Genomic DNA, 15,652 nt, shown 5'->3' on the forward strand with positions numbered 1-15,652 from the left:
CTTAAGCTCCCTCTCGCAATTACCAATTAGCTAAAGCTTTTACATTTGGCTCCATTTTCCACTTCAGTTTCACCATTTTTTTTTTTTTTTTAATTTAATTTGGTCAAGCTTTATAATGCATTATCACCTCTGAAAGATTTAGCCAGGATTTCAAGGACAGAAGGGAAAGATTACAAGGAAACTGAACATTCTACCTTGTCAAGAATAATAGGTTTCTACTGATAATGTACCAACTCAGTATCTTGCTTCCCTTTTTTGCTTCACTTTTGTAACACAAATTTCAAGTAGGCACATTATAGAAATAGCGTCAGTATATGTCTCTTTACAGTGTTTCACTAACAACAAACCAAGAGGTAAGTGCAAGATCTATAACCTATGGGTTTAAAGATTAGCTCTCTTCAGAAACAGTATATGGTAAGAATTTACATGACCATGTCTATAAGAAGCCCTGCCACTGTGGCCTCAAAATCCAAAGGCACATTATCTAATAGCTTAAAGAATCTCTGACAGGTTAACAGAGTTGCAGCTCTATGTCGCTCCAGCAGTCACCAAAGCTATCAGTGTAGTATGATTTTCCTTTTAAAACTCAAAGAGATTTATATTCTCAGTGACTTAGGTGAACTCATAACATGACTAAAAAACGAAGCCCTGATACTGAGGTTTCCAAGGCATTCAGGAAAATTATTCACGTCAATATAAAGCATTTTAGAACCCTTACGAATGAAATTACTGGAGGAAAAAAAGGCTAATATAATGAAGGATATCCAACAGGTTTTACTTTTCTGGCTTAGCTGTATTAAAGCTGCAAGATCAACAGATTTCTGAAGTAAACCAGCACTTTCAAGAAAGGGGAGTTGGTGCAGAAGATAGCAAAAAGAACCTCACACTCTCATGAATTAGAATTCACAGCTCTTTTATTCAGTTCTTCATGTTAGTAGGACAGTGTTCATTATGACTGTTAACCCCAAGTGTGGACATCACCCCATTCCACATTGCTGCTGGTCCATCCTTTCTTCCCTTCATTGTGAAGGGGGCATTACCAGAGGTGTCCCCATAAGAGAAGATCTCCTGCTGGTGTAGAAAAACCTAGAGAAACAAACCATTGGAAGAAGTTAGTCTTTTTCCCCAAAATATTAGTATCAGAAATTCAAGCAGACATCATAAAAAAAGATCTCTGTAACTGGCATCTATCTGGCTTCCTTGATAGCTGCATTAGAGATGCACCAAGGACTGAGCCATGGGTATCGAACTCCTCTTCTGACCTTGGAAAAGGCTTTTCCAGGTCAAGGAGTGGGATGCAGTAAAGGCTGTGTTCTAAAGGTAAAATCTAGTTCCTGTTACCTTTCATGTGGGTAGAGGAGTTCAATTGCTGCAACTGTTGATCCAGCATCTTTCACAAGCATTACATTCCTGTGGAAATATTTCAGGTGGAGGAAAAATTGTATAGAAGTTTAGCAAAGTCAAACTGCAGCCTCTTTCTGCCTAGCTCTCTCACTGATAAAGCTTCAGTATTTGCCCTCCAGTAAACAAAACATTTCCATTCAGGCATGGACAAGCATTCCTACATCACATTACATTTGCGCTACTCCTCCCATACACTGCTGTCAAGACGGGTGGGGAGAGTAACCGTAACATTTGTGTTTTTTCTGTTGGCCTTGTGTTTGTCAGAAGGATGGGAAAATACACACACAAGCATACCGTTTCCTCCCGAAACTTACAAAACACTGTACAAGTTTCGGGCTTAATACACAATACCACTGAACAGACAGAATCCAGAAAATAATAAATACTAGCAGAGAGCGCTTTGCACAGTAGTAGCGAGGAAGAGAAACTGCACACGCACCCTTGGGCACACCACACTTCTTGTCAACACCAGATATGAAATATTTACGGTTGCACAAACAGTCAGTGTGACATTCCCATTCCTCATCATGGTATAACTGAAACAGTCATCTTGACACCTGGCCTCCCACTACATTGGTAAGACAGAGTTGAAAGGATACCTGTGTATACAGCTACCGCTTAGTCGTCTCTCTCTGCTTCATGGCACCTTCCTGTTTAGTCCATGTAACTCTGTGTACAGTTGTCACCTCTCTCCAGCTCCTTTCTCCCCAAAATGCAAGTATTTTAGGACACAGCTAAACTAATCATCAAGGAAGCTCAGTGGTATCACTGCTTCCACCATAAACAGGAAATCTGTATAGAAAAAATGCATGACTGGCCAAAGAGGTAGCAACAACTGGGTTACTGGCTAATATAATATGGATTTTGCCTCTCTCTCTAACAACAAATGCTATTTTGTACAAAAGGGATCATCCCAGTAAATTCTGGAAATTAACATATATCCCTGAAAATTTATGAATGTGATAAATTAGTTTTTTCTGATTACAATACTTTATTGAAAAACAATTCCAGTGACCTTTAATAAAACTCCATTTCTTTTCCAGTCGTGTATTAAAATACCTCAGTTACATTACAATTTGTCTAAGACAAAAATTCAGTCCTGATTTGGAAAACTGTATATACCATATTACATTAAACCACAGATTAACATAATACAGTACCTATACTTGGGAAAATGCAAAGCATTACATGACAAGGGAAATTTAAAAATTCACTGTTGATCAAGAGCAACTGCACTTCCTAGTGACAGCTACACAGGATATGATTTGACAAAGACTTCTGCTACTACTGCATATATTGCAATAAAAATATACAGACCAGCAAAATCTATGTTAGACTTCAACTCTCTGTCCTCATCTGGTCAAGGCCCAGATTAGCACAGCTGACCGTTCTTGGTTAAAGAGCATTCCACGCCTATTCCCCCTGTTCAACTGACCTCAGCCCTACACACCAGAGACATTTCAGCAGCCAATACTTTTTTAATAAGATACGTGTACAGAAGCACATCAAAGAGTTCTGAAAGCAAAAAAAAAATGGCAACAGAAGATGTAATTCAATGTATGCAACACTGTCAAAGTCCTTTCTCAGATGTTTCTTTGTCTCCTCTTATAATAAGATAGACCAAAAAGCCATTTCCCCAGCAACATCAATCCAGACTTTGGATATAACTAGTTGTGTAGTTCCTACGCGTTTTGACTGCTTTCCCTTAACCATTCTGCTTCCTATAGAAATGGACAACAGAATGACATATTTAACTCCCCAAACACATTTCCTTCCTTTCAAACAAACAAAAAAATCTATTCCACTAAGACAGAGTACTATAAGCAGTTACATACAGCAAATTGCCTCCAAAAAGCAGACGTAGCAGACACACAGAAATTCACATAAATCTTTTATGAGCCCTTCCCCCACACACACTTGGCAGAGCTTAATACTTCGACATATTACTATGCAGACTCTGTGTATTCTAGTAACACTTGTACTCTTTCTAAATGGAGCAAAAGGAGGATGCAGAAATACCTTGAAAATGCTTTGAAAACGCCTTGCCTAAGTACAATGTAAATGTTAACTTTTCTAGCAGCCTAATCCATAATCCGCTTTCCAGTACCTATCCATTCCTCCTTTCACATACATACCACGCCTTGCCTGCCTGTGGAAGTCTGATAAGAATGGAAAATATTCTGCCGTCTTCAAATCTTTACCACATCAAAGTTGCAGAGAACAGGATGTTTTGCTATGTCACATGTAGTAGAAAAAAAAAAAAACAAAACCTTTTGTACTGACAGCCACATGTGAAAACGTGGAGGATCTGGGAGAGTACTCCAAATTCCTGCTTGTTTTACACCCAAAAAAATCTTTCCTGAACAGTTGACTCTAAGTCACCTAGAATGATCCCCCTGCTCATTAAAAAGGCTTACATACATTTCTGTGCCTCCATCCCTTACTAGGCGGAGAAGCAAAAAGTTACAGCTCTATCTGAGCAAATAAGCCCACGTTCACTTCTCCAAAGTGGAGTGCATGTTCCCCAGGGGAATATGCAAGACAATCCCTGAGGCTGCAGGAAGAAAATATTTTTTGCACTATTAATAAATACAATGCAATAAATATTTAAAATACTGTTCATTTCATCTTTATCTCATCCTTTTTTACTTTCTGGTTTTGTGTATGTTTTAGAACGTACATAGAAGTACATGTATATAACTTATAAATAAACATACATTGGGGTGCATGCTCAAAATGTTTTTTACTGATAGGGATGTGCTATCAAAAAGTTTTAGAGACCACTGGTCTAGGTAACTGAAGAGGTAGTTGAAACTACTAGCTGTTAGCCATTAAGTCAGAAACATTATACACTTTGCATTTCCCACTTTCAAAAAGAATTTTAACTGTTGGTGCTTTGAACATTTTTTCTATCTATCCTGAGATATATGAAGTCTCCATAAAGAATACTGTCCTTTACTATCATGGTGTTTCTAAGGCATCTATCATTTAATCTATATGGTGCTCTATAAATACCATTATACAGTAATTAATATCTACGTAAGATTCACAGAAGAGAATAATGGACCTGGCTTTTGGCTTTTCCTGGTTTAGAGCTTTTACTTAATATTTCCAAGTTTGGGACTGATAGCATTTGGGTGCCTGAGAACATTTTGCACTTTTACTTTGTTCCCGCATCAATATCTTATCTCCCCCTTACATAAAAATGTTTTAACATTATGTAGAAACAAATTTTCCTTAGTGTTATGTAAAGACATTTGAGCATCTCAATTAATAAGAAGTCCTTAAATCGTTTCCATTATATTGTAATGGGCTAATGACTGGTACGAACCTAAGAAGCAATTTACCTTCTGTACTTACCAGTTTGAGTTTACTGATATGACTAGTTAAACCATCAAAAAAAAGCCAGGATTCAGTAACAGAGGGGAAAATCTCAAAGAGACTTTTTATATATAGGAAACTCCATATCAGAATTTTGAAAAATTCATCTAGATTCACTTGAATAAGTGTGCACCATTGAGCCCTACCAGACAAAATGTGTGTGATTCAAGGATACAATTTAGACTTAATGCCAAACCTATTTATTTGTTATAGGTGAATCCCTGTTGTCCCTAAATCTCAAGTAATCATCACATACCATGTGAAAATTCTGAGTTCTTAAAGTGTCACTACAGCATGAAGCTGGTTGCTCATTATATACATTTGTAAATTATGCTCCTTGCACAACAAAAATGCATGTTGACAATACTAGGATAGAAGTTCTTCACACTCAAAGGGGTACCAGGCTTTAGATTCAAAGGAACCCACGTTTGATGTTAAATATATGTGTACACCCATGTTATTTCGGTTATCACCGAGTAGCATTGTAATAAAATACTCAAGAACATTTCAAGAAGAGACCTCTATGTACGAGAAGTAGTAAGAGAATCACCCCAAAAGTAGCATTAGATAGCAGATGGGCAAAAAAGGAAGTAGCAAAAAAAGCAGACGGGCTCTCAGCCCATGAAGTTGACCGCTGGCTGACAGTAAGGATGCTTTTTACCTTCATAAAATACAATTCTGTAGGTAAAGACTGCTGAATCTTCCTCATTTATTCCTTGGTTTTTAAACCAGGTTAAAACAAACATGTCACCAATGGCATAACTATGACTGATTTTCCTGTGGGGCAGAGAAATGGACAGACTATATAAATTCCTTCTAGCCTTATTTTCCAGTATTCTTAAGATGTGGGAATTCTGGTGAAGTTTAATTTTTTAAGGCATATACTGTGCCTTATAGAGGCAGTGGGAAACTGGAATGTTGAATCAAAGATCAGAATTACGACATCAGGTAACCAAACACCAAAAAATCAGATAGATCAATGTGTCTACTCTACTACAGCTAGTCTTCTGATGGTTAGAATTCTGTAAATTAGACTCACCATTCAAAGGGACAGTTCAGGGACTCTGCCTCTCTCCTCCGTCCCCTTAACTTCAGTTAATATTTTGCAATCCATTTCTCCCAGTACTGGAGGTTTCTCAGGTCACAGTCACATGCGTTTCTTCTGCTGCTGCTGCCACCTACCAGTTTTATTACTCTGTTGCAGCAGAAGGGCATACAGAAGTTCTTGTTCAGCAGGCACATAATCATCACCCTTTGTCTAAGATGTCATGGCTTATTCAAGTTCTACAACATTTCCCCATACACTAGGCAAAGCACTGGGCACAACCAAGATCAATACAAGGCTTTGAAAGCCATTCCGTAAAGAGGAAGGAGCATGATTTGTAAAACCACCTTTCAAGAAACATTTAAAAATTAAGACATTAACTTCTGCAGAATGCAGTGAATTTTGATCAACTCTTCCCATCAAAGATCATTTGCAGATACTGCAAAGAACTAGTACTATCTTTCTTTCAAGAAAATCTTCATGTAATATATGTAAAATCAGGTTACAGATGCAAAACTGTGAGCCAGCATGAATTTGTTCAACAAATTTGAGGAAAAGAAATTCTTCTTTTGGACATTATTACAAACCCACAAATCTCTCCCCCAAAAAGACACCCAACCACATGCCTGAAAGTGTTACACCCGTGTCCTATAGCAGCTGATGCACAAAAATATACACAAATAAAGGAATAGGCCTGCCCAGTGCTGAGACGCAAGAAGTGGGTGTGTCTGAAAGGAAAAAGCATTGGAAACATAAGCATAACAGGTCTGTAAAATTATCTCGCAAGTAAAATTAAAGACACAAATTATACACTCAATTATACCAGTGAAACTGGATATCACTCCACTGACATTCACAGAGCGATTCCAGGTTTATCTCAGTGTAATTGAGAGCAAAATTTGGCTCTAAAATTATTCCCTCCCACCTTAACTTGAAGCTGTAATTTATGGCATTGCTGATAAATTTGCTGTGTTTCAGGAAAATATAAATTGAGAATGAGAAGTAGACTATTTTATGATGAGAGAGTTATTAATGTGCACAGAAAAAAGTCTGAAACAAGTGCTAATTCTTTACAGATGTCACAGGAAATAAAACACTGCATCAGGAAACTTGAAAGCCTGTCAGAAGGCTCATATTCTTCCACTTTGAACGGTATTCCAATTGTCTGATATTTACCTATGTGACTAAAATACAGATTCTCTTCCTTAGACGAAGTAAAAAAAATATTAAGTTCCCAGCACTTTTAAGTGGTTTGAGATTAAGGGGAGGGAATTACCAGACAAGGATAAAGTGTACAAATACTTAGATATAGCAGTAAGGGCAACATAAAACGCATCACCCCATGTTCCACAAACAGAAATAATCAGCCCCACAGTCTTTTTCTTTAGCATACATATTCTCCCATCTGTCCTCTTTACAGGACCCTGCTCTATTGAATTTTAATAGATTTAATTTAACGTTCTTAGTACTAGTTTTTCATACCTATAAACTCCTAATTGATGCGGTTATATTTTATGTTCACTTGGCAAATGGAAAGCATATCTTTCAAAAACCTAAGCTAAAATAGTACACTTGAAGGCAAACTACCTTGAAGAAAGAGGAGGTGGGATTAACGTATTGCAAAACTATCCCTCATATACTTACATGAAGGGACTCACTTTTGTCTCACCTGAGTAAAGCAAAGGACAATGACTGTTTTCTTAAAGGTCAACATGTATAAGGAGGGCAAATAAAGAAGAAAAGTAGGATTTTCTCTAAATATCACTGTTAAAGAAATCATTCGAGAAGTTTCACCAAAATGAACTGATGGGAAGAAAGGAAGGCAGACAAGTTAGCGAACTTATGAAGGTTACAGTAAGAACAGAAAAGAATCAATTTACCTGACAACAGGTCGGTTTTGGATGTCACCAAACTCCTGCGTTTACCATTTTACCCGCTTGCATTACTGGGGGGAAAAGTTTAGGAAGGAACATTCTCAAGGACTTTTCATAAATTCTCACTCTCGCCATCAGAAAGGGGAGAAGGGAAGGTTTTCTCTGGATTGTTTGACTTTTTTGGCTCCTGAAAAGTTTTGCAAAGAACAGTAACAAAGTGTGAACTGTTAGAACACATTTCTGTAAAAAAAAGGGAGAAGTAGTCACACAAAATACAGCAACAATAAATTCCACTCAAAATCCGCGCATCTAATTTGTGTCATCAGTTTAAACAAATAAACAAAACAAAAACTTTTCAACTCAAATTGGAAATATGAGAGGCTTGGAGACTTCCAACAGCAGGCCAAGATCCACCATCAGAATGCTCCAAAAGTCACCCTCAAAGGTTACAGAAGATTTAAAGAAACAAAACAAAGGAAAAGGCAGCAAACATCTGGTTACAAATCCTGCAGTGTTCAGTTTAAAACAATTCCTAGAACAATGAAAAAATTAAAAATGAAAAAAGACAGTAGCAACAGAAGTTACCTGTCCGAGCACCTACTATTCCACAGAGAGAACAGGAGTGGGTCGTGTGTCTCACACCAGCCATAAAGCCCATACACCTTCTCAAAAAGAGTGAGCCATGAGAAAGATACTGTACATGCGGTTTGTTTTCAAAGTCTCTCTAAGCCCTTAAGGTCCCTTATGTACTTAACTGACAGATTTTTGCAATAAGGGGGAGAAAAGATTTAGCAAACATCACTGGTTTCATTTGTTGGATTTTGAAGTCCAGTATAACATCTGAAGACGTATCTCCTTTGCGTCTGACATACACAGATGTTCGAGAGGTTATTTCCTGAGTAAGTATCACACATGAAAGATAGCACATGAAGTGGGAGAAAATGATCCAAGAGCGACCATCAGCTCAGAACAAAAACGTTAACAGTCCACATATGCATCAAGCATTGACAGTGTGTTACGGATGAGGGGTTGTAACATTCCAAGAAAAGATTTTATAGAACACATTAAAACATTAAATACAAGACTTAGGATACAATCCGTACATTGGCATAGCAAGACATCGATTATAGACATGGTAAGTTGAACAGAAGAAAATCTCCAGTGTTACAAAGAACAAAATTTCATCAGATGTAGTTTAAAAAACTTATTCTTGCAAACAAGAGTTTCTAACTGGCTCTTTCAAACATTAAAATATACAAAAATAGTTGTATCACCATCAGCTAGCTATATTAGCACTACTGTAATCCAGCACTATGTCGACCGTTTTTTCGGCACGTTCTTCCAAACCCACATACAGAGGTAGTGTTAGTGCAACTGTATGAAAGTTTAGCGTGTGCTTTTCAGCATACGGAACTGAAGGAAATACAGTGTATAAAGCTGACGCCTGTAAAGTTCACCTTCAATGGGAAACATTGCCTGGTTACCACAGGCTAGATTTGTTGGTGTTTTTTTCCTTTAAGTAAACACAAGACACCCTCCTCACACCCCCAGCCCATTCTACACATTTCACTGTTTCAGGACCAATGGATAAGTAGAGAGTAAATACATGAGACAAGTGTGCCCATTTGTACCAATGAACGTTCAAGCAAGGTTTTCATGCAGGATCAATACCCCATGTCCAAACAAATGTACATGATGTTTCAAATCCTGTCTCCCTCCCTGACCACTATGCATAGACTTATCTCCAAACTAGCAATGGAAGCACCAACCACAGAGGAGCATCTTATCCCAAGGGAGCCAAACTGTAAATCCCTCAATCCACTGTTTGTCTGTCAAAAAAATCTTATGTTTACTTCACAAATTCTACTACTGTTGGGCGCAACCTGGACATTTGAGAGGGTGATAGAAATGTAAAGTTCCTGTGAGCCACCAAATACTATGGAGACTCAAAAAACAGTCCAGAATGTTCAGTTACCAGCTCTTTCCTCTAAAAGATGTTTCCTGTTACAGAAATACAGAGGTCTCACTATATCAGCTAGCATGTGCTTACTCCCTGCTGTTATTCCACATGTGCCCAATGGGTGCCACAGCTGAAAAGGGAAGGATTGACCCTATCAGCCCCTCAAGGGGTGCAGGCACCTACTAAAAAGAAAAAAAAAAAAAAAAACCCAAACAAAACCAAACAACAATAAAAAAAACAAACACCACCACCCAAATTCCCCTTAGATAAACAAGCAAGGGGAGAAGAGCCTCTGGAAGAGAGTTTACTGCTCAGTGACTAGAAAACCAGGTTTCTTTCATGTTCTGTGGTTCTGCAACTCTTCATGGAAGTTAAAGACCTTTATATTCTTCAGGTATAACCTGCGCGCTTGAAGGCTCATGAAGAAAGATTTGAAAATACCTTTACTGCTGAAGCTCCTTTTGTTGCTGGACCAGCTGGTCCACTCTCCTGCTTAACACCAACAGTCAACCTTTCACTTGATTTTAATAATAATATTTAATTCTACAAAAAAAAGCCATTTTATTACATTCCTTTTAAAATAAAAAAACCAAACTGTACAAAGAAGCATGATCAAACCTCCATAAAGCAGGTTAATACTGTTCTGTTTATTGCCTCTTGAAGACTCTCTGCATAGTGTCCGTGAGTTGTGTTTAAGGTCCAAGTGAAGATAAAACAGCAGAGCAGCAGAGAGGTGAGGAAGGGCCACAGAGGTGGGCAGTGCAGAGCCTCAGAGGGTACATGGGACATGCTCCATTAAAGTATCCAGAAAACAGCAGCATTGCACACACACAACCCCCCTCCAAACAAACCCTATTTTCACAAGATTATTTTTCAATTGTAAACGTTTTACTTTTTGTTTTTTAAAAAAGAGGCTTATCTTTATATATATATATATCTATAGTTCCAGGGCTTTATGAACCCAGAGAATGAGAAAGGAATGAAAAGGAAGGAGGAGAAGGAGGAGGAAAAGGAGGAAGAAGATATGGACTGAAAAATGGACTCAGTATCTGTTTTGGTTATCTGTTTTCCAAAACAGCTCAAGGCTAATGAGAAATGCACAGCCAGAAGGACTAAGGAAAATCAGGCAGCCTGGAAAAAAAATTAGGAGCTAAACAGCCAAAACCGCAAAAGAAACAAAGCAAAGCAAATGCGCACACACAAACACACACAAGTGTGTGCACTCACACCACACACACATAAGGGTCCAGGATCAATTTGTTAATTGTTCGTGGACCTAGGTTATATATTTTATTTTTTTTAATTCTGGCTGAGCTCTCTTTTTTTTTTTTTCCTTCTTTTTTCTCTTTTTTTTATTTTTCTTTTTTTAAATCTGCTGCATGTTTACGAAAGCGAAGAATTGAGTATTTCTCCCCAGTTATACTCTTTGGATTTCTGCCAACATCAGCTTTTATGTTCAATGGGGAAAAAGTAAGCTTGGTAAGTATTGAATGAACTGCAGCTTTATTCTAAAGTACCTCTAGATGTCTAATCACTTTTAACCAACTTTTCCCTCCTCCACACCTTACCATGTTTCCCCCTCAAAAAAGCAGGAAAAACAAAACAAAACAAAAAAAAAACTCCACCCCACCAATGTACGGGATTTAACTCAGTGTTTTCCTAACAAATAGTCTGCAGTGTTTTCACTTTGGCCACTGTTAAAGATGCAGGCATAGAGAAGGGAATGTTGGACTAGCATGTATTAAAGAAAAAGGAACATTAACATTGCAGACCTCTCTCAAAAAGACTAAAACACTAACAAATACAAGTCGATGCACGTTTGCTTTAAACTAGTGTAATTCTTTTTCACATTGGATTAAACATTATTTTGTATACCAAACATTACAGTGCTGTTTATCTCCTCCAATCATGCAAAAAATAGTTAAAACGTGCCACTTCTGCCACAAATAGAATATGACCAATTCCCCTACATACCTTCCAAAATCAGGATTTGAAACGAGAAAAACACAAGTACTGAAATCCTCTTTCAAAAGCTTTATAAAGAAATATAGACACAAAGCTGCCAATTAATACCAAGATGGCACAAATTACAGATTTGTACAGAAAGCTCACGTTAAGTCAACTGACACTTCTCTCAGCCTCATCATTTGAAAGGCCATATCCTGCAAGGTCAGAAGTGATGACTTTAAAAGGATCCTGAACTTACAGCTCCCACCTACAAGCGTAGGAACAGTAGGTGTCCAAGAACTTTGAAATACCTGGTATTTAACACCTTCAACTCACATTGAGAATTCGAGGCACTCTGCAATTTACAGGATCAAGTCTACAGAGGTAGAAGAGACTTAACTGGTGCAGTAATTCACAGAAGTTTCTAGAGAGCTGCCAGACAGCTTTCTGAAAAATCTTGAAGTGTGAATCATGCTTCAATGCTTGCCTGTGAACACACATGAACTGCAATACGTCTGGGGACCAAAGCAGCACCTAAATAAAATTCCCACCTAGGTTGTGAACTGAGCATCTTCATTAAAAAAAAGATGCTGAAGAATGAACACAATTTTATGTTCTGCAAAAAAGTAGGGGCAGCAATCACAGCACGCATGCCTTTTACTCTTGCTCTCTTGATTGATACCCCCCCCTTTCCTCTGAGCTTCTCTGATAAACAGCATTGCAAGTTGGTTTAAAAAAAATTTACAAGAGAGAGTTCTGTTGGTCATCTATTTACATGTGGCATCACTCCACAAGAAGTTTGATCTCATTGGCTAATAGCTGGTTCATGTTGAATAGAGCCCCCGGGAGCTTGGTGAGCAACTCTCTCTCCGTGGTCTCAGGGTCGCTGTCGACAGAGCTGGAGCTAGCACTCATATTGTCGACAGCGGCACTAGCTGGAGGGCCCAGCTCTGGCTCGCTAGTCTCGCTTGCCGTGGACACCACAGAGAGCAAGGACATGCGCCGCGTCAAGCGACCGGGGGTAAGGAGAGAAGCGGCATAGTCCGCTATGATACCAGCTACATCTAGATTACAAGCCTTGTCAAAGGCAATGAAACCTACATTTGCATTGGCCTCGCAGACGTAGAATGAACCGTCGTCCTTCATCAGCAGGTCAATGCCGCACACGTCCATCCCCAGGATGTTTGACACTTGGACTGCCAACTGCTTGCCTTGTTCACTCAGTGAGCACATCATCCCTACGCCACCTGGAAAAAGTGAAAAAAACTTGCTGTCTGTAGTCTGGTCACAGGTGACTGACATCCTTCTCAACTGGTTGGTGCTTTTTGGTTGGGAAGTTCCAAAGCGAGCCTGCAAGCATACTGCTGATGACTCAGAAAGCAACCTCCTTTCCACAGTGACTACTAATGAACTTGAAGCCACAGCAAGATTTCAAAAGATTCTGACCTGCCAAAGGCAGGTCAAGATTGTGACTTGTTTAAAAAACAGTTAAGTGCTGACTTTTTAGTCAAGAAAGATAGCATAAATTTTTATGATCCTGGGATATTAAAAAGATGACCTAACAAACCACCCTTGTTCCTTCTAAGGTAGAGGCTTTCCATACCCATTTGTAAGTTATCACAAGAAAAATTGCAGCAAAATTAAACCAAGTGTTCCTGATAAGACTACAGCTCTAACATATAATTGAGGGGGATGGGGGTTAAGACATTATCACCTGCTCATCTCCCTCTCAGCTTGCTATCACAGGTTACTGTCTCTAAAGCAAGAATTAGGGAATATTTGTGTCTGAACCTCAGCTGGTTCACAGTCCATCATCTAAGTATTAACCAACTCGGACTTCCTCTATGACAACACTTAAGTTTAAAAAAAACCCCGAACAATAACAAACCAAAAAACATTCAGCAGAAAAATCTTTCAGGCTATATTTCCTCAGCATCAAGTACCTTTTGGGCATTTTGACTAACCAAAAAAACTCTACTACACATGAACACATTGAACGTACTCACGTTCAGTGCAGTTTCAGCCAGGCAACCTCAACCCTCCTTCCTCCTTCTACCCTCAGAAACCCCCCTTGTCCTAACACCCAAAGCTATGCAGAAACTCAGTTCTGAGTATGCTACAATCAATGCAGTAACCTTCCTCTTCCTCCCAGACATGGTCTTTGGGGGAAAAGGCTGCAGGGAGGAGCTGGGCAGACTTAAGGCAGCACAGCAGCTGCATAATGCAATCTAACTGTTTATGGCCTTCAACAGTTGCCTCCCTTAACACTCTCTTCTACCCTCTTGCCAGCTGGCTGTCTCCTCCAGCTCCCTCAATCTCCTTTTCTGTCTTCCTTCTTTTTCTGTTCCTCTTAACAGGATGAAATGAATGATAACATGGCATTATCATGACACTGCTACTATCACATCAGTTGCTCCATTTGTGTTCCTAGAACTTTCCCCTCCTTTTCATCCATCCTATCCATCTAATACTTTGGGCAGAGATTGTCTCTCTTTTTGTGTTTGCTCAACGCGCATCTCACTTAATCCTCGCTCTCCTGTTTCCTCTGTAAAACCCCAACTAGTAAGCACAATTAATACAAAATAAAACCTACAGCTTATTTCAGTTGGGTCTGTGACTTTTCAACTGGATTGAAAAATTCTGATCAAAACTATGAACAATGGTTTTCCTACCAAGAGAGCAGTTACTCTGCATCCTCCCATCTGTTGAGCAGCGGAGCATGGTGCCCACCACACGGCCTCCTACTACGATGACACGTACATCCTTGCCATGAGACTCTTTAACGTATTTTTGAAATAAGTAAGGGGCATCATGACGGATCAAATGGCTCAGGTCTGCCAAATGGTGCTTGTCTCGTGCCAGGAACACAGCTTTACCTGTATGAAGAAAAGAACATTGGAAGATTGGAAGAAGCTATCGATTTGAGCTGCATCAATGATTCAGCGCATAAAAGTAAAACCCCTGACCAGCACGCTGCCCATTCTCACAGACCCCATCTGTAGCTTAGACCCATTTACAAATTCTTCTCTGGACATCAGTGTTCCACTGCTTCAGTGCTTCTAAGTGTTCAAGTACTGACAGAGTTGAGGAGCCATATGAGGAGTTAAAAAGAAAGAGAAAGAAAAGAAAACAGCTTTAGATAAAGGAGGAGGTCTTGTAATTTCAACTCCTTTTGGTAAAAGTCCTTAATGAGATAAAAAAGGAAGAAATACTTAAAGAGCAGCAGAGATTTAATTAATAACACAGTTTTTGTTCATCCAAGAGGACCGGACCTGCAGTCTACAGCTTTGACACACAGGAACCAATGACATGAAATGAACACCAGGCAGCTAAGAACTCTGAAGTCGCTAGCGTGCCACTGCAGAACCAACTGCTTCTCTGTTGGGAAGCTGCTGAGAGCTGCTCTTCCCAGTACTTAGAGGAGCTCACAACTCCGGAATGAGGCTTTGCAGTGGAACAACTATGTTCAGAGGAAAACACTAGACTCCACAGTATCCAAGAAAATTTAGCAGAAGATTCCACAAGACATAAAATGAATGGAATGTACTACAATTTTGAAAAAAGCCTCTTTAGCAATCACTAGCTTCTCTGCAAGCAAACATCTCAAGGACTTGTTTTATTTAACCTAAAACATGTCATTTCATTCCCCTTCATTTCTAGAGCACAAAGACTTCTTTGTTCTTTTCTAATTTTACTAATACTGATGGAAGTCACTCCTGAAACAGACTCTACCACTTTCCATCTCATTTCTAGCCTCACAAGATGGCATCCTTTTCCATCTTTAGCTACACTTCCCAACTCCTCTTCCCCTTTCTTAAGGACACTTTTGTGTGTCATATTAGATTTATGTTTTGCAATAAGGCTGCACAATTTTTTTTGTGGCAGAATTGTCACTCAATTATGCTACAATGTTAACAGAGTACAAAAATCAATTTATAAACTGCCTATCTTAACTAAGGGAATAGAAATGCAGCAGTAGCAGAACTAGGAGAAACAGCATGTGAAGAACTCCACCAAGGGCTCTAAAGTCCAACTGAAGCA

At 39.0% G+C, this 15,652-nt stretch overlaps 1 protein-coding gene across 6 annotated transcripts in view; it reads right to left on the reverse strand.

The window, feature by feature from the left end:
• Window positions 1–936: 936 nt before the first annotated feature.
• Window positions 937–15,652, reverse strand: part of RIMKLB (ribosomal modification protein rimK like family member B) — a 57,646-nt gene continuing 42,930 nt past the window's right edge. For 2 of the 6 annotated variants that reach the window (XM_087767057.1, XM_087767056.1), the window contains 2 exons: window positions 14,284–14,487; window positions 10,173–12,858 (listed from right to left, as the gene is read on the reverse strand). In XM_087767057.1, the coding sequence (XP_087623183.1) occupies window positions 12,395–12,858; window positions 14,284–14,487 (668 nt within the window). In that variant the 3' untranslated portion in view covers window positions 10,173–12,394. Of the gene's footprint in view, window positions 1,087–1,341; window positions 2,197–5,824; window positions 7,945–10,172; window positions 12,859–14,283; window positions 14,488–15,652 lie in introns of those variants that run through there. The other 4 variants (XR_015706754.1, XR_015706752.1, XR_015706753.1 and 1 more) reach the window with 4 other exon arrangements.

This window comes from Nipponia nippon, unplaced genomic scaffold (genome assembly GCF_047370975.1).
Source record: "Nipponia nippon isolate SJK-2023a ecotype South Korea unplaced genomic scaffold, ASM4737097v1 scaffold_3, whole genome shotgun sequence".
NCBI classification, from domain to species: domain Eukaryota; kingdom Metazoa; phylum Chordata; class Aves; order Pelecaniformes; family Threskiornithidae; genus Nipponia; species Nipponia nippon.